The sequence below is a fragment of the Pteronotus mesoamericanus genome, unplaced genomic scaffold (assembly GCF_021234165.1).
Source record: "Pteronotus mesoamericanus isolate MK-2021 breed Mesoamerican mustached bat unplaced genomic scaffold, CSHL_Meso_final contig_2, whole genome shotgun sequence".
NCBI classification, from domain to species: Eukaryota; Metazoa; Chordata; class Mammalia; order Chiroptera; family Mormoopidae; genus Pteronotus; species Pteronotus mesoamericanus.
The window spans coordinates 28,661,024-28,680,747 of NW_026555084.1; the positions used below are offsets into that span (position 1 = coordinate 28,661,024).

Below are 19,724 nucleotides of genomic sequence, written 5' to 3' on the forward strand. Positions count from 1 at the left end.
TCCAAAGCTCTTTAAAAAGTTTATTTTGACTTTGCTCTCCTTGCTTTTATGAGAAGCAGATTTTTGGCAGTCTTTACTCTTCCCCTATGGAATTCTATATATACCAAAACCATACCTTTACACTTATACATTTGGTTCAATACAACAATACTAGGTTTTCTAAGTTGTTGTTGTTGTTTTATTTTTTTTAAATAGCCTTTCCTCTTCCCAGATATGCAAAAGTGAGAAACTCAGTCCTTATTCTACGATATATGTATTTGTTTGATTTTGATATAAAGTGGTTTCAGAATTGCTAACCCACACCCCTGTAAGAAACTCTTATTTTGTTTACTTTTAAAAAGATGACTGGCTGCTGTGTTGAGAACCAGCTGTGGGGCAGGACCAGGTTGGCCGGAGCAATTAGGTGCTTACTCAGATTATTCAGGTTCGAGATGATGGTGTCTTGGACTGGAGCGGTGGTGGTTTAGGTGCCGAGGCCCGGTCAGATTCTGAACATATTTTGAAAGTTGAACCCATAGTATTAAATGGATGGATCAGATGCATGATATGAGACAAAAAGACTAAAGGACGATGCCGAGATTTTGCCTGAGCAATTGGAAGAATCAAGGTGCCGTTAACTGAAAGCCTATTGGAGGTGCAGGTTCAGGAGAAAGGTTGGTTTTGGTTATTTTAAGTTTTAAATGTCTATATATTACATACTCAAGTGCAACTAGATGTCCCTTAGACAGCTTGGAGTCAGGAGATTAGAAGACCTGGACTAGGCACTTTCTGAGGAGTAGCAGCTACATGAGCATTCAAGTTGCCACCGGGCCTCCCTTCTCCTGAAAATTCCCAGAGTCCTCCAGCCCACCGCGATCTTCTCTGTGTACCTCTGCCAAAGGGCTTTGTCTTTCCTCCTTTTTCTTTAAACTGTAAAAGGCAGCTCTGCTGGTGGACACGGCACGGCAGTAGCTGGTTTGCCCTGGAATAGCCCTCGATTCGTGCCTCTCAGGACATACATACTCCAGCTCTCTTGTCTCTCAGGCGGGACAATTCCGAAACATATGTGCCAATTTTTCCCGAGTCTCCCTGTGGGACTGAGCCCCAACTGCCTACTAGGGTGGCTGGTGTAAGGACTCACTCTGCATTGGCTGTCTGCACTACATAATCCACGCAGCCCCCTGCTGTTCCCCGCTGCTGATTCGCTGTTGAGGCTCTGCTGCTGGGAGAACCCAAACTAGTAATAACTTGAAGGCTGTGAGACTGGATGAGATCATCAAGCAGCGGGGTGCAGAGAAGAAAGGAGGTGCAGACTCAGACTGAGCGCTGAAGCACTACTACATACAAGGGCGAGGGACAGGGGGGCTGGGGAAGGGCGCTGCACGTGCAGGGGGCGGGCTGGGGGCTGTTGGGAAGGTGGAGGACGGAAGCAGCAAGACAGCTGAGGTCTGCGGGACAGGGATGTGCTGGTGCGCCGTGCAGTTTCAGATGTTCTGGGGAGAAGGCAGGAGGGAAGCGAACAACTAAAAAAGTGGTAGAATCAATGGACCACAATCCTGATGGGCTCAAGGAATTGCTGGGGTTGGAGACCCCTGGAGTGAACTGCAGAGAGGCTCAGATGGAGCTTGCGGAGGGTTGCAGTTCCTGTTATGAAACGGAGTGGACTCCGGAGTAAGACTACGGAGTGTCTTGTCACTGGAGGAAAAGAGGCCGGGTTTGCATTTGATTGTTGTTTGGATGTTGGAACCACCAATGACTATGAAATTAGCATTGGAAGATGACAGTGAACCAGGACATGAAAAGGCGTGAGCGAGGGCGGTGGCCAGGCTGGGGCTGACGAGACCACCACAGGGAAGAGGAAGCCGACGTTAGGCGGCTTTCCCTGAACGAACACGTAGAACTTACTCTGTGCCAGGCTGTTCTAGAAGTTTATAATGTCGTTCGATCCTCCTAACCACCCTACAAGACAGGAACCCTTTTTACCTACCTTTACAAACAAGGAAACGGAGGAGAAATGACTTGCCCAAGGTCCCAGAACTAATGTGGGGAGCGGTGGTGCTAAGATTCGAACCCAAGTAGTCCGGCTCATCTTTACCTCCGTCCTGTGCCACCCCTTCATTCCACGCGTGACGGTGGCGGATGACGTGAGGAAGGCGTAGGGTGATCGAGAAGCAGCAGTGAAAAGCAAGGGCACGCGCCCCCTCTCCCACGCCCGGTGGCACAAGGGGCCTGGGGGAGCGAGCAGCCACTCTCAGAAGGGCGGCACCGGAAGCTTGTCCTCAGGGGAGGCCAGACTTGAAACCGGGGAGTGTTTGGTGTTTGCGCGTTGCCTGTGTTTGCCCTGTGCTGCTGTTTCTGGTCATTCTTACTGCCACGTCCAGAGCTTTCAGAAACATGTTGATACAAAGCAACTGGTTTTATTATTTAATGGGAATGTTTCATCTTTTGCTCTTGTTTAATTTTGATGTGATGACAAGTAACATCAAGAAAAGCTTTTATTCTTTGCAGCGTTGTTTGCTAAAGCTAGGAGATTGTGGATTTTATCAAACAATGGCCAGTTAGGTGTCCATCAGAAACTTTCCCCTTTGGCTTTATGATGTTGATAATTCAGGAAGTTTTCTCATTTTCTGAAATAGTCTTGGATTCTTGGGATAAAAGCACCTTGGTTAGTTGTTATATTTTAATATGCCTGGAATTGACGTGTTCTTAATTTAGGAATTCCTGGGTCTGTGCTCTGAATGGGAGTTGGCCTGCTTGTTTTCTCGTGGTACCTTTGTCAAGGTCATGCTAGTTGGGTAAATGTGGGTAATTTTAATTTTTCAAAGCTCATTAGGATGACCGAACATGGTCATGAGAAGGGGCCGTGGACAGGGAGCAGGTGGCTGTGCAGCATTTGGGGGGGGGGGGCCCTCTAGACCAGCCCTTTTCAACCAGGGCTCTTCATGGAAACCACAGAATACAGAATATGATTTGAATACTTTTTTTCAATTCTCTCAAGAAGAGTATGTAACTAGTATTTTATATGCATAGATATTGATTGCATACAGTGGCTAGTGTATTCGTTTCCTATTGCTGCTATAACAAATCACCACCAACCAAGCAGCATAAAACAACGCAGATTTATTCTTACAGTTCTGGAGGTCAGGAGACCAAAACCAGTTTCACTGGGCTGAAGTCCAGAGGCTAGCAGGGCTGGTTCCGTGTGGATGCTCGGAGGGGAAAACTGGTTTCTTCCTTTTCCAGCTTCCAGTGGCCGCTGGAATGCCTGGGCCCCCGAGAACCCCGGGCACCCTCTCCTCCAGACCAGCCTCTCCGCCTCCTCCTTGCAAAGATCCTGGTGGTTACACTCCGGGCCCACCAGGAAAATCCCATCTCAAGATCCTTAGCTCTGCTCACATCTGCAAAGCCCCCGTTGCTACATCCGGTAGTGTTCACAGGTTCTTGGTATTTTGGGAGGCCGTTATTCAGTCAGCCTGCCAGATACCAGAGGACCTTAGAGCTTCCTCCCCTCCCCCTAATTTTTAAAAATAGAATTTGTTGGGGTGACATTGGTTAATACAATCATACAGGTTTTAGGCGTACAATTCTACGACACATCACCTGCAAATCGTGTTGTGTGTTCACCACCCAAAGCCTAATCTCCTTCCGTCACCATTCACACCCGTTAAGGACCTCAGAGCTCAGCTCTCCTCCAGACCCTGGCAGGGAAAGGCTGTCTAGACCATATCCTCATTTGGTCTGCAGATGACACAGAACTGTGCCACATGACTGACAGGATCTGAATGATCAAACTCCACAAAGTCTAACTCAAAAGTATGCTAATTTGGTAGCATTCTGTAGGCAATGCTTGTGAAAGGTTTCAAAATTTCACCTGGAAACTCCAAGAAAAAAGTGTGACTGGGCTTTTATCAGCACCGACGTCTGGAGTGAAATGAGAGGCCTGCTCCAGCAGATCTGGCCGGGCCCCGCCAGGAGCAGGCCCGGACTCGGGTGGGGGTGCGGCTGGCCTGCCTCCCAGCCCGCAGCGCGCACCTGGAGAGCGGTCGGGGTTGAGGGTGAGGCCGGGAGGGTGCGCAGGCTGGACACACGGGAGCATTAAAGTCGCCGTGCCGATGGATCAGGCCCCACAGAAGGAGGCCTTGCTCTTGGTCAGAGTGGTCCAAGGGGGGTGTGCGCAGGGGGGACCTTGCTCTTGCCAGAGCCCTGAGTTAGGAAGACAACCTGCAGGGATGCACGGGCGGGGGAGAGGGCGGGGGGCGGCGGGGGGGTGGGGTGTGAGGCAGATGGCAGACACTGAACCAGAACTTAAAAGTTCCGGTGAAACCCTGGGGCCTCATTCAACAACCTCAAATTTTAGTCGGGGAGCTGAGGCCCAGAAGAGGAGGTCAGTTGGCTGGATTTACAGAGTTAACAGTGGAGCCATACATTGAAATGTCATTATTTGTGGTCATCTTCAGGAAATACTAATAACTCAGTTTTTAAAAACCACATCCAAGGAAATAAATGTAGTGGTAACACTTAACACTGACTTTTTAAAAAATGCCAAAACTGTTAGGTCATTAAGGCAGCAAGAACCTACTTCTTAACAGCGCTGTGGGGTGGGAAAGGGAGATGCCCCAGGCTCGGGAAGCCCACCCCCGCCCCGGGCGAGGGCAGGGCTGAGCCCCGCAGGCCCGCCGGGCTGCCCGGGGCGGGCGACCTTCAGGAATCAGTCCAAGTTTCAAGGGAAACAATTTTAGTCATTTTAGAACCTCTCAGATAGTCAAAATCCTAGACACAAAGCTGCTTTTAAAGAATTTATTTGCTTATTGACTCAGTTGATATCAGAAATAAGCAGTTGCCTGAGGACCTGTGTTTCCAAGACAATTAAATCTTGAGTATTTTTAATGAACATTAGATCCCAGGGAGTTAACACTGCATTTCACGATCTCTGAGCACTGATCAATGTTCTTCTTAATCCTGTAGAATTTCTCCACGTACTTAGAACGCCCTAAGAGCTCCACAAAATCTTCATCGTGAGTGATTACCAGAAGCTGGAAGTTACGTTGCTGTGAGCGGCTTTTTATTATCCTGAAACAATATATTTAGAACATGTTACTGAAGAGCATAAGTAACCCTTTCCTTTGTTTGAAAAAGCCACTGAGAACCTTGTCAGACACATGACTGTGCTGTGTGTGGTGACCGGGCTTTTCCTGTGCCGTGTGAGCACCAGGCCCCGACAGCCCTGCAGGAAGTGGGGGAGGGGTGGGGGACCCCCAGCCTCCGCCCAGCCAAGCAGGAGTCCCAGCTCCTCTCTAGACAGTGCAGGTGCACGGCTTGACTCTTCCCGTAGGTCTGGCTTACGCACGGGTAAGAATACGTTTAGTTTCTTTCAGAACACAAATTTCTCACCACAGCAGGTGGAAACATTCTCCTGAGTTTTCCTTAATCTCTGTGCTGCTCAACTCTAGGAGTCTTATTCCTGTGCCTGGGGTTTTCTTGATCTGTGACTAGTTTCTCTGGAAGAAAATACTTAAAAAAACAAAAAACAAAAAACAAAAAACCCAAAAAAAAACCTGACTACAGGCAAGGGGAATAACATATGCAAGGCCCGCTGCCTTCTTAGGAGTTGTGTTTACTTAGAATTCTGCCACCACCAGTCACTAGATGCATCACTGTATGACACATGGGGCCTGAGTGGGTGTAGCGAGAACCTTTGTGCTCACCACCTATGTGCTGAGGCGACTATGAGACTGAGTTAGCTGCCGACCTGTCCCCCACCTGGACCTCGATGCACCTGGGTTTCAAAAGCAGCAGCCCCTTCTTGCTAGTGACACAGGGCCTCTGTGCGACAGCTGCAGAAAGGCAGCTGCGGGGCTGCTCAGTTCTCTCTCTGGCCCGATCCCTGCTATCAGATGGGAAGTATTACATCTGCCCAAAGAGTCTAGCTGGAGTCAGGAGCACCTGGACCAGCTTCCCACCTTGAGCGGACACGCTTCCCCCCGCCAGCACGGTTCTTCGGCCAGGGCTGCCCCTCGCTGTGGCTGCCCCCGCCCCAGGCCAACGTGGTCAAAGGTGTGTGCAATGTTCCCTTGTTTGGACTGTACTTAGCCACTAATATACTTTTTGAATAAGAGCCACAATTCCTCGTAGATGTTTGACGCGTGTCAAAAGCTGGGGAGCCCGTCCAAAACCACCGCCACCACCCAGAATGTTTTAGCAAGTCATGGTAAGTCTGGTACAGGACACGTGGGCCCAGGTGGGTTCACAGGAAAGCCACGCCAGAGAACTCCCCCACGGGTTCCTCTGTGCACACACGCGGGGACGTATGGGATGTGTCTACTGCTGCTGGTCACCTGCTATTTTTAAAAACTCTGACAAATCACTGTCAAAAAGGAGAGCCATCCAGCTTCTCCAAGGAAGACACACCTCGAGAGGGGTTTCACCACAGAGCTCTTTTCCGCTTATGTTAACGGTCACAGCCTGTCCCCAAATTTGAGAAACTTACTCAACCAGCGCATGTGCAAGAGATTCAATGTTTTCTCGGTCAAGATTTGTTGTCGGCTCATCCAAGGCAAGGATGCCACAGTTCAAGCAGAACGTCTCTGCCAGGGCCAGGCGGATGATGAGAGAGGCTAACACCTAGAAAAGAGCACCAAAGCTGAGCCGCGCTGCAAGGACCTTCCTCCCATTCACTTAGGAAAACGCACGGAGACCTGGCTTAATTCCTTCAGACGGGAAAGGTCAGAGAGCCACTGAGCTTAGGCAGACCACTGCTGTTTGGTGTGGGAGAGCAGGCACTGTGACCGGACTTCCTTCCAGAAGGTAAAGTATCGGGTGCATTATCTCAGCTTATCATGTGCAGTAAAATAAAATGCTAAAAGCAATACTGACTCCCCCCTTCCCCAATCACTTCAGCTACTACAGAACTTGAAATTACAGGTGTGAATCAGAAGGGCAATACAATACCACTTATCTGCAACTAATAATTTTAATAATGGTTTAAAATTAACCACCTTAAAAATTCACATCCTATTTTATTTTCTGATACTCAGATTAGAAATCTCGGACACCTTGCGTTTTCCAGAGCCTCAGAGAACTACTGTCTCTTAGAGGCTTCCTTAAGTCTCTATGTTCTGTGGTCCAAAGGGGACCTAACCTGCATCATGCTCTAACCCACACATACGTGCTTGTGTAAATAGTTTTGAGACAGAGAGAATGAATTCCTGGGCCAAAGTGTCAGGAGAACGAGGTGTGGCATTGTTGAAGCTCACCTTAGGAAATCCAAGCAGCCAAAACTGAGGCACTTCAAGGTCCCTAGACGCCTAACACCAAACCCCTCAGGCCCAGTGTAACCATCTGAAGGTACCAGGGGCCCAGAATTAGGGGCGAAGGACAACTCCAGGAAGTCTGTGCCTTCTTTGCGGGAGCTGTAAATCCGCCTCCCCTGAACTTGTGAGTGAAAGAGAACCAGCGAGCGAGCGACCGTCGAGCTGTTTACAGCTTCTCTCAGACGGACGCGGAGGGAGGACGCAGAAGCCAGGGCCACAGCGCGGCCCTTTGCAGAGGCACTTCCTGGGGAGCTGGACTCCCCCGCTGCCACCTCCACATACCTGCTCAGAGGGGCGTCTAAATGGAGGGCCTGGCTCATCTCTGCCGAACCATTTGTCTGTCTTCTCCCCCAACACCCATGCAGCAATTACTGCTAATAAATTTTTATAATTTAAAGTAGCTACAGGAGGCCTACTTTTGTTCAGAAACTATTTTTGAAAGTATTTTTAATCCAAAGAAGCATGTTTCAAACTATATTTTCCCATTCATAATTACCACTAAAAATCACCAGAGCAAGTAGGGGATACTGATTAGAGACCACAAATTTATTTTTTTGCAGACTATGATTAAGATAACAATCTGCAGATGCCTTCAATTGGCATAGCTATTCGGGCTGACAACAAAATACATCCATGCGTGGAGTGCCTTTATGTAAAATTTGAAAACCACTCTGGTAATATGAGTATCCATTTCTAAAATTTTAAAAATTTGTTAAGAAACTCAAGGGTCCAGAGATGTTATCAATATAATCTGCTTCCAATCTGAAAGCAGGAAGTTCAAGACTCTATGACATCTTGGGTATAATCCTGTGCACAGTGACATCCTGGCCTTTGGCTCGAGAAGACCTGTGTTTTGGATGGTCTGCCGGCCCCAGGGCGAGGCGCGGTGGTGCTGGGCCTGTAATGGGGCTACTTCCTCAACAGGACTCTCATGTATCATAGTGCCTCATCTGGTTCGACCTAGGACCTGGTTTGTTAATAGTATTTGTCACTGATTCTAACACACACCACCCCTCTCGCCCCCACCTCCTCCCACCCCGACTTCTCTGAAATCAGGAAGCATCTTATGACAATCGCCTTTCTTCTTTCTTAGTGGCACATAAAACAGTGGTGTGTCTTACCTTATTCTCATCAGCAATGCTGTAAAACAATGAATGGTCTCCAGCTCCTTGTTTTGTATTTGGCCTAGCCTGTGAGAGCGTTTCAGGCCCTTCTCCTAAAAGCCTCACTTACATGATGCTGCAGATAACGTGGCTAGAAGTGGGGGCATATAACAGGGAAAGCGGACCCTGCTCCATTACGTGGCAGCCAGGAGCAGCTTGAGGAGCTCCTGCCGTTCGAGGAGGCCTTGGGTGCCTCCACCGCACTGACCTTCGCCTGCCATTTCTCTGGGTAAGGGGGCTCCCTAGGTCCCTGAGATACCTGCCTTTTGTCCAGCACTGCACCGCCCTCGCATGTCCAAGGCCGTGTCTCCCTTCAGCATCACCACGCGGTAGTTGTAATTCCGCCGTTTGTCAGAAGCCGATACGTTTTCATCGGCATCAGACCGAATTTCTATATATTCAATATCTGACACAAAAGGAAGACAAAGGTTTCAGAGGAACCTACACTCTGTAGCCTGTTGTCATCTGCAAACACTACCAAGTAAGCCTAGGAGCAATGTGTGAGGCTGGCCCTGCAGGGAAAGCCCTGGCTCACCTGGCACCCATGTCTCTGGCTGAGAGGATTCGTGCGGATTCCTGACTAGAGGCAACCCCATCCCCAACCCTCAGCCTCAGCCCTGCCTTTCCTAGTTCCTCTATTAACAGGCTCCTCCTGACGGTTTTCTTATCTTGTTGTGGCTTATCCCTATCAACACTCAACAGAACCTAATGTCATCAGCTAAATCTAATGTGCAGCGTAGCCAAATATGTAAGTCCTGTCAGGCTCTGGAATAGAAACCTTTGCATTTTTTCTTGCTACAAGATGTTGTCAAGATAAGAATTCTTAGAAAACATAAAAGAGCTGTTCAGGAAGGTCCAGCAGGCAGCAGTGGCATGCTGAGAGGCAACGTGGGGCAAGCGCACTCGTCGGACCCCACGTCCGTTACCTTGTCCACGATAGGTGCTTCGCCAAAGGTCACGGATGATTTTATTGATTTCTTCCATTTTCATACTGTGAAATTTCATTATAGCTCTAGGAAAAAAAGGCCACTGGTACTTTAATGGAATAACAATGTGGAATTTATAATAAAACATGCAATAATAATGTAAATATCATTAACATCATGAAATAACTTCCCTGATATTGCAGAAATAATAGTAGGATATGGTAAGAGCGAGAAGAAATAAGCAGACCAAAACATTGCTGCTTGGCTAGTGACGGAAATCGCCAGTCATTTCTCCAGAGCTCCAGGTCCTTGCCCTTCTCCATTTCACTCTATGATATGACAGCACTCCCAAACACATAAATACTGTGAAAATGTCAGAAAACAGTTTTTGGCAGAACTTTTCTCAGGCAGGACTGTCTCCACAGATGCCCAGGCTGCAGGAAGACCTGCTGAAGGGAAGAGCGTGAACTGAAGAGGGGAGGGAGGTGTACAGGGTTCCCTTCTCTCTGGGGAAACAGGCCATCCTTTGGAACCGAGGCCTTTTTCTCTTCTATTACTACTAAGGTTTACCCAAGTCAGCCTCTCAGGCTGCTTTTATTCCTCAGATGTGTGAGCTTTTTATCTACTAGAAGCTCTGGTTCAGAAAGGGTGATTTAGAGGCTTAAGCTGAGCAGAACCTTAAAACTTTTCATTTTTTCCCTTCCTAATCGAAGATTCAGAAATCCTAACTCTAAGTATATACACCTCTCCTACTGCCTTGTAACACTCTTAAAAAAACTAGTAGTTTCTAAACACTAGAAAGAAGGAAAGAAATGTTTGTAAAAACAAAAGTAGCCTTTCGAAACCTAACATTGCTCTTTGTGCTGCCTCCTCTCACCCAAAGGTCCACAGGTTCCGTAGAGGCAGCCCTGTGAACCCACGAGTGCTTCGCCGGCAACAGACAGGCACACAGCAGCACCACGGACACACAAAGGATGTGAGGTGGCCTGACTTCCATTTGCAAGTCTCTTATCTGATATACACAAAAAAAGAAACTGAACGTAATGCTTCTGCCTCTGCATAATCATTTCATGATCTTCTGGTTCACCAGCAAAAGAGAAAGAAATGACTCAACATAAATACATTTTAAATATCAGATGAAGGATTTTGAAGTAATAGACTGGAAAAAAAACCATATGCTGCTTGTTAATGAGAATATAAGTCTCCATTTTCTACTTTATACATCTGTCTTAGCCTAACATGTTATACTCCTTTCAAAGGATGGAGACAAAACTTCTAAATATTTGCTAACAAACAACAAACCATGTCAGAGAGCGTTCCTGAGACCGATCATTTAATACATAGTTTTATAGACTATTATGATTCTGAGTCTTCAAATTACTTTTTATAAAATTCTGTACAAGTTAAGAACCTTCCAAAAATAACAAATAAGCACTCCCAAAATGGAGAAAAGGCCCAGGTGAGGTGGGGGTTCCTGGTGCAAACAGCCGCTGCCGTGGCTCCCTGTGCGCCCGAGGGTGCATCCTGGCCCATGGGCAGGTGCACCGAGAGACAGCACTGCAGGGAAAAGCTCTGGACTTGAGAAAGATCCAGAACTCATCGAGAGCGTGTCAGACAGGGTTGACGCTACCTTGGCTGTACCCTTTGTCTAGCCTGGAGTTTACCGCCCCCACTGTGCAAGAGTTGGGGGTGACTGAGGGAGCTACTATTAATTAATCTACTTGAGGAATAACAATGATAACAGTGGTTACTACTGGTGAGCATTACCTTAGGGGAGACACAATTGTGCTTAAACAATCATATTATCTCATTTAATCCTTACAACAATACTGGGAAAGTTAGGTTTAGTTATCCCCATCTTCCCATTAAGAAAACTGAGATCTGATGAAGTTAGTAACTTGCTCAAGATCAGAGAAAAATGGGTAGAATATTAACAGCCCTTGAATATGACAATTAAAAATTTAAAAGGCAGCGAAAAGGCCATCTTTAAAGCCACCAATCTCAGTTTTCTGAGTAAATGTTATCAAATCTTCAAGGTACACCATTACACTTAACTCTCAAGTATGTAACATACTACATAGCAAAATCATTAGTAGTAAGGGGAAAGAAAGGATAAGTCTGTTTTGGTTATGACTATAGATATGAACATTCTAAATAAGATCAAATTTAGTAGTGAGAATATTAAAAAGAATATATCATGACCAAGTAGTGTTTATCCCAAGAAAGCAAGAACAGTACAACAGAAAAAAAAAAAAAATTAAGATGATTCATTGCATTAATGGATTAGAAGAAAAAATTCTCTCAGTAGATGTCAGAAAAGTACTTGTTATACCACTGAGTCTTGATAAAAATCCTCAGTGAAAAATAGAAGAAAATTTTCTTAATTTGACAAAATGACTCTATCATATATCCAGAGCAGCATGAAATTCACGTTTAAATCTACAGAAGTGCTCCTCTAAAAATAAGAACACAAGAAAGATGCCTATTATGGTTACCCTGAAATAATATCCTAGAGATCCCTAATAATTCAGGAAGACAATTAAAACAAAAAAGAAGTAGAAATGGGAGGCAGGGAGCCCAAAACCTGTCATTGTTCCTGCAGGTGATATAACTGTGCACTTAGAAAATCTAAGAAACCAACTGAAAAACTGTTAAGACTAATAAGGTGGTTAGAAATAAGACATATAGAAATTAATAGTTTTATTATCCAGTCGCAAAATCCAGTAAGAAACAACAGAAGAAAGATCCTATCCACAGTGGCAATAAACACCATGAAATATCTAGGAAGAAATCTAACAAAAGGTACAGGATTTAAAGGGAAAGGGTATAAAACTTTAAAATAGGACAAAAGAATTGATTAAATAAGAGACATACTATAGGGTCCAAAATGGGAGAGTCCATATTGTAAAGATGCCCATTCTCCTCAGTCACTCGTAAAGTAAATGCAATCTAAATGAAACTCCCAACAAGATTAAAAACATTTTTTAAATGAAATCCAGAAGATGACTCTAAAGTTCATATTTCAAAAGAATAATGCAAAAGAATAAAATATTAGTACTCGGACAGGGATAAAACTAAATATAAAACCAAATACATACAGAACTTTAGTTTATAAATGACATTTTAAATCAACAGGAAAGGTTTTAAAAGTGTTAGAAGAAAAATGTAAACTTATATCACCATCTTTTATCAAACATCAAATAAAATCCAAATGAGTTAGAAAATTAAAAGTATTAAAAGTAAAACTATCAAAAGAAAACATTTTTATAATGTTTGGATTAGGGAGGCCCTTCTAACCGAGAAACTAGAAATAAAGACTAAAGGTTTGCCTACCTAAAAATTATAAGTCACAAATAACACCACAAAGAAAGTTAAAGGACAATGACAAACTAGGAATAACTACTTGCAATGTATGTGAAAAGGATTAATATCCAGAATATATATTTAAAAAGTGGTACAAATTACTGAGAAAAAGAAAACTTAATAGAAAAGTTGGCAAAGAGATATGAACAGACAATTTTTGGAGAAGAACTAGATAGCCAATGTACGTAAAAATGTTTACCCTCACTAGTACACAGGGAAATATGTAAATTAAAATGAGCATTTTTTGGTGTGTGCAACACATGGGCAAAAATTAAAAAGGGTGATAATATGAAATGCAGAAACAGGTACTTTTCTACACTATTAGTGGATACGAATTCTGTAAGTATGTTTGGAAGGCCATCTGGTAATAACTTATAAATGGGCATACCCTCTGACCCATTAATTCTATTCCTAAGAAGTTTTCTAGTGATCTGCGCAAGTGTGCAAGGACATACATACATACACTGTAACAGCATCTCTAGTAGCAAACATTTAAAAGCTTCCTAATATGTCCATCAGTTGTTAAGTAAACATCCATTTTATGGATTATGCAGCCATTAAAAGTGAGGTACTTACATATAATGAATATAAAAGATTTTCACCAGAAGTGAAAGAAAACGCTAACAGAAAAATACCTACAGTGTGATACTATTCAAAAAAAATCAAAAAAGATGTATTTTGTATACGTGCATGCAAAATGCACTATGAAGGAAATAAAAGTATGTCCACCAACGTGCTCATACTTCAGTGCTGAATAAATGTTAGACATCGTCATGGACATGAGGCAAGTCTGTGAACCATGCTCTGGATCAGCGACGGAATGAGCAGAGGGAAGCATGGATTCCCGTAACACAGGGCTGAATGGGTTAAGTGGTGTAAGTCATACAAAAGGTTAGGGAGTACACAGGAAGAAAAAATTACATCTGCTTGGGAAGGGCTTCATCAAGGCAACATTCGGAGAAGGAGAGCTAGCACGGGAAATGTGAGTTGTCTTAAGGGAACTTTGCTTAGAATGTAGTGAGTATTGAGAGACAAAATGGGAATGGCCAGGTGTGGAAGTCAGCCCTGAAATTAGCAGGGAACAGAGACCCCAACCTTGGGGAACATTCAGCTGGTGGAAGTCACTGTATAATGGGGGTGGGGGTGAAGAGGTGGGGGACACTACCTCAGGGGTACAGGTAAGAGCAAGGCGGGCCGAGGAAAGGCAGCAGCTCTGAAACGGCATGGGGCAGAGACCCGGGGAGGACGGGCTGCAGGGGAACCAACCCAGGCCCAAATTGGAACTCCACAGACCCTTAGCACCTGGACTTTACGGGGCATTAACATTTAAGAAGGACCTTGAAGGCCCATGACCTCTAGTAAACAATCATTCTGCGGAGGCAAAGGTATGAATTTCACAGGCTGGGAACTGCTGGAGGTCAATGGCTGCGTGCATCGACCCCACCATGTGCCTGGAGTGAGCATGTCGCTCGGTCAAATGCACACACTCACTCACACGAAGTGCCATGTTTTGTGAAAACTGGTTCCCAGAAGAAAGTGAAAAGTTCTAAGATCTAAGAATATAGTAGTCAATAATTTTTTTGTCTTATACTTAATCTGAAAGATTTCCTTAAAGATTTCACTAACAATCTGTGGCATTTACTGAGGGTTTAGTAGTATTTATAACTTTGGTGATCCATGAAAGACAGGGTGTGAGCCTCACAAGTGACAAGTGCCTAACAACTTCTTATTCAAAAGAGGGCATCGCAAGGCCAGGAAGACAAAAAGACATGTGCCGGCAAAACTACTTTGTATGCTGTAATGGGGCACACATGTCCTTGTACATTTGTCCAAACTCATATAATGAACGACACCAAGAGTGAACCCTAATGTAAACTATGGACTTTGGGTAATTAGGACATGTCAGTGTGGGTCCACCAAATGAACCACTCTTGTGAAGAATGCTGGTATGGGGGAGCCTGTGGTTATTGGGTTGGGGGAGGTATATGCAAAATGTCTGTACTTTCTGCTCAATTTTGCTGTGAACCTCAAACTACTCTAAAAACAGTCTATTGAGAGAGAGAGGAATAGAGAGGTATGTGCCAGTGTAACCTGTGCAGTGGCTGCCACCCACGGCCCGCTCCCTTTACAGCCCTTCCTTTAAACATTAGGTTGACTGCACGGTCCCTCAGTGCCTCTCTGCACTGTGGCTGCCACCCCAGCAATGAGATGAGCTTCCTTTTTGTTCTCAGCTGTCCAACTGCTTCCCACATTGGGACAGGGAATGAAAAGCTCCTGTGAGCTTCTGAATGACCTTTTTCCTACTTATACTCACGTTCTATGTTGATGTCACAACTGAAGCATATTAGGCCTCCCCAGGACCTAATGTTTGGGGTTTTTGCTGCTGTTCTGAGGCAACGTTGTAAATCACTTCAGGACTTAGCCATTAGCGGAGAAGGGAACACCCGAAATGCAGTTATTAGAGAGCAGGTATCTAAAGGGTTGGAAAAATAGCACGAAAATAGACCAAAACCTCAGCTGTCAGGAAAAGGCCTTTCCAGTTCCTGCTTCTTTCATTATTTAAACCATCTCTAGGACTTAAGGTACTAAGGAAGAGTAGCTACCATTTTGCAAAATTTGAATTAACACTCAAAATCAGAAATGCACATAAAATGGTAAATCTTGAACTGGATTTCCTGTCTCAAGCTATTTTACTGAAAAAAAAAAAATTGATTAAAAGGGCCAGACTAGACGGTAATATAAAAAATATAACAAAGATTACATATTATTTTTTAAAAGATTTTAAAATTTTATTTCTTTTTAAAGAGATGGGAAGGGAGAAAGAGGGAGAGAAACATCTATGTATGAGAGATACATTGAGCAGCTGCCTCTCTCACATGCCCTCAGCTGGGGACCTAGCCTGCAACCCAGGCATGTGCCTTGACTAGGAATCAAACCAGCAACCTTTTGGTTCACAGGCTGGCACTCAATCCACTGATCCACACCAGCTGGGGCAAATAAAGATTATATATTAAAAAAATAAAAAATAAAAAGGGCCAAATACAAGCATGTCTTATTAATAAAAAAATATTACTTAGTTCAGGAGTATGAAAAAACCTATTAAGTTAATAAAAATTAACGAAGTTGGAAAAAAGCAGAAAAGATTATACTTAACAAAAGACATTTTCCAACAATATTATCCTCATCGTTGTATTTAAAACTCTACCCCCGGCTGTGTCGTTCGGTTATTGGAGTGTTGTCCTGTACACCAAAAGGTTGAGGGCTCGATCTCTGGTTGGGGCGCATACAGGAGGCAATAGATTAATGTTTCTCTCGCACTGATGTTTCCCCTCTCCCCTACCTCTCTGTAAAATCAACAGACATATCCTCAGGTGAGGATTTAAACAAAATCAAACTGTACCAAACTTTGAGATATATAGGTTGCTAAAAGATTGGCTGTGACCATTGTTACTCATTACTACACTGGATACTCTTCCCTACTGCCCTGATACCATCGTGAGAACTTCCTGTTTCCCAACATTTAGGTCAGAGGAAACCCTCATGTATAAAGGAAATGGTATTATGAGTATCATGTTCTATTGAGTTTTGTATTCCTAACTAATGATTTTTCATTACCTAGCAAAACTCAAAATCCCTCATTTGCCAAACTCAAGTTGCACATTTGAAAGGAAAATCATCTCTTTTTCTTGATAAAACCCTTAACACTATCAAATTCTTAAAACAAACTAATTTCTATTAGCCAGACTCCTCCAAAAACAGCTTTTAAAATTCAGGCAATGGTTCAACCACTATTGCAAGATAAACATTTGGTTGAGAAAACTGCAGCGCATGTGAAAAGTCTGGCTATCTTTTGGTTTTGTAGCCTATGGGCCTGATGCTGCAGGGGCCCAGGGCTGCGACACTGTGCTGGATCCCCAGCGAAGACCAGAGTGGCGGCTGTGAGAGTGAGCCCCGCTGAGCCCTCCCTGAGCTGAGGAGCCAGGTTCTGAATGGATTCACAGAGAGTTGGCTGCCTGGAATGCAAAGCTGTGAAAGTTACACGTTTCCACTGAGTCTCAGCAGATGTGGCTTAATGTGCATCATGCCATGTCTGGGGAAGAATGCCAGTGGAAGACTGACATAGGGCAGAACTGTACTTTGATACATTCTAAAATCATGTAACTTAATGGATGTATTCTATTAAGGGGCAAGGAATAACGTATTCTAAATGATGAGTATTTTCCTCCTCCTCAGCCAGTGTGTCTCTGACCATTGGCAATGCTTACAATCAGTGATGTTTTTAGATGATTACAAATAACAAGATGGTAATCAGCTCTTCTTGAAAATGCATTGCTAATTTCCTGTGTTACCTTAAATAGACAGCTAAATGCAACAATTACACTGACTGCATGCTTCATTCTAAGAGGTGAAACAGGAGGGAAATTTTGGACCTCACTTTCTTCTAGGTGAGAAGGCAAATTGAAGGCTCATAGTGTAAACCTTAAGAAGGTCACTGTTTCCAAGCACAAGCTCACAGACTCAATTTTGGGGAAATCTGTACCACTTCTTTCCTTCTCAGTTAGTAGAATCCATCTGATTACCAGACAACAGACCTGAGTACATAGCTGGCTTGCTTCCTACAGTGAGCCTGAACTTCTAGAAAGCACCCTGTACCCTCCACCCACCCCTCACCTGGCTCAGCATGACACCTCTGCGATCGAAGCACTTTTTTTCTACAGAAATGCCCTTCCTTCATTATTCAAGCCCAGGTTGAATGCAGACGATGGTATCAGACCATGGTCTCCCCTGTTTGCAAGAGGGATGGGATATGGTATCTCTGTCTTCCTAGGGCCTGACAAGAGAAGACAGAACAGGGATTTTGGAAAAAACCTGTGCTTATGGAGAAATTCCTCCTCCTCTGGCTGTCACTGGGTCACAGGGTCTGCAGGCAAAGCTGGAGGGCTCCTGTGTGTAGTTTTTCATTCAGTCAATGCACTTGAGACCAGGTGTGCAGGTCAGTAAAAGGAGCTGGACGAGCTACCTTATAGCAGAATATGTGCATGTAAAATTTAAAACCCATCTCCCTAACTAGGCCCTTCAAGCTATCACCCCATATTTCTGCTCCCCTTCACAGGAGAACTTTTTGTAAGAATTATCTATACTGACTGCCTCCAATTCTTAGACCGATCCTTTCCTTATCCAACTTCAAGGCTTCAGTTCCAAGCCACTGAGATTGCTCCTCAGAGTCATTAATAATCTCCATTTTGTCAAAGTCAAGGGTCTGGTCACTTTTGTTTTTCTTAAAGGTTAGTGAGTTTGATTTTCAAAAAAATGATTTATGCCCTGGCTGGTGTGGCTCAGTGGACTGAGCGCCAGACTGCGAAGCAGAGTCGCCAGTTCAATTCCCAGTCAGGGCACATGCCTGGGTTGCAGGCCAGGTCCCTAGTGGGGGAAGCATGAGCGGCAACCATGCATTGATGTTTCTCTCCCTCTATTTCTCCTTCCCTTCCCCTCTCTCTAAAATAAATAAAATCTTAAAAAAAATTATAGTGGACATATAATATTATATTAATTTCAGGTATACAACATAATGATTAGACATATCTCTTATGATTTATATACCCCCTGATTGCTCTTATTAACTGGCAGTTTCTTATCTTTCATTTGTAGTCCTTGATTTCTAATGTTGCTGAACATCTTTTCATGTTTGATTATTTTACTTCCTCTTGGAAAAATTTGTGTCTTTTACCCATTTTCAATGCATTTTCTGTCATTAATTCAATTGGTCATTACCTGCTTAATCCCCTTCACCTTTTTCACCCATCCGCCTCATCGCCTCCCGTCTAACAACTATCAGTTTGTTCTTTGTCTTTACACCTTTGTTCTTGTTCTGTTGTCTGTATATTTTGTGTTTTAGAGTCCACATATAAGTGATATCATTCAGTATTTATCTTTCTCTGTCTGACTTACTTCACTTAGGATAACACCCTTTAGGTCAATCCATGTTGTTGCAAATGGCAAGTCTTCCTTCTTTTTTATAGCTTAGTAATACTCCACTGCATTTATGTACCACATCCTCTTTACCCATTCATTTATTGATGACACCTAGCTGGCGTCCCTATCTTGGCAATTGTAAATAATGCTGCAATGCACATAGAGGTTCATGTATCTTTCTGAATTAGTATTCTGGATTTCTTTGGATAAATACCCAGAAGTGGGACTGCTGGGTCATATGGCAGTTCTATTTGTAATTTTTCTGAGGAAGCTCCACAGTGGCTGCACCAGTTTGCAATCCCACCAACAGTGCATGAGGGTTCCTTTCCCTCCACATCCTCACATCCCACTCCTCAGGCAGGACCACGAAAGTCAAACTATATTTGTTAATATCCACACAGTAATAAGTTCTAAGATGATACAGATAATGCTGCTCCAGAGACTCTGGAACTCAATGTGTTTGTTTTTAAAATATGCATGTTAAAAATTTAAAGGTAAACCCCTAAATGACTGAAGTAGAATATATCCTTTACAACCCAAAGAAGGAAAAAGGAGAAATAAAGAAAAATTCCACAGAAGGCAAGTAGGAAAAAAGACAGAAATAAATACAACTCTTTTAAATAGTCAATCACCATGAACTGAAAGGACTAAGTTCTTCAGCTAAAAGGACAAATTTCTGTTACATGCTGAACACAGTACACAGGTGCAGAGGGCAAGGCAATGGCGCAGAGACAGACACCATGACCGACGAAACTGAACGGGAAACCCAGAGTGACCCACACATGTGGGATTCTGACATGTGACCTGAGTGACACTGCCAGTAAGTAAAAGGGGAGACTCCTTACTCAACAGGGCCAGGATGACTGGTTAGCCATAAGGGAAAAAATGAGATTAGCGTCCTACCTCCCACTGTACAAAAAATTCAACCTAGGATTAAACGCTTAAATGTGAAAAGCAAAACTTTAAAACTTTGAGGAGAAAACATAGGAACAGGGAAGGATTTCTTAAAC

At 44.0% G+C, this 19,724-nt stretch overlaps 1 protein-coding gene across 1 annotated transcript in view; it reads right to left on the minus strand.

Annotated features, from left to right (window-relative positions):
* Positions 1 to 4,776: 4,776 nt before the first annotated feature.
* Positions 4,777 to 19,724, minus strand: part of RAD50 (RAD50 double strand break repair protein) — a 70,727-nt gene continuing 55,779 nt past the window's right edge. The window contains exons 22-25 of the mRNA XM_054568492.1: positions 9,379 to 9,464; positions 8,716 to 8,858; positions 6,467 to 6,600; positions 4,777 to 5,049 (exon numbers count right to left, since the gene is read on the minus strand). Coding sequence (XP_054424467.1) covers positions 4,863 to 5,049; positions 6,467 to 6,600; positions 8,716 to 8,858; positions 9,379 to 9,464 — 550 coding nt within the window. The 3' untranslated portion in view covers positions 4,777 to 4,862. The remainder of the gene's footprint in view (positions 5,050 to 6,466; positions 6,601 to 8,715; positions 8,859 to 9,378; positions 9,465 to 19,724) is intronic.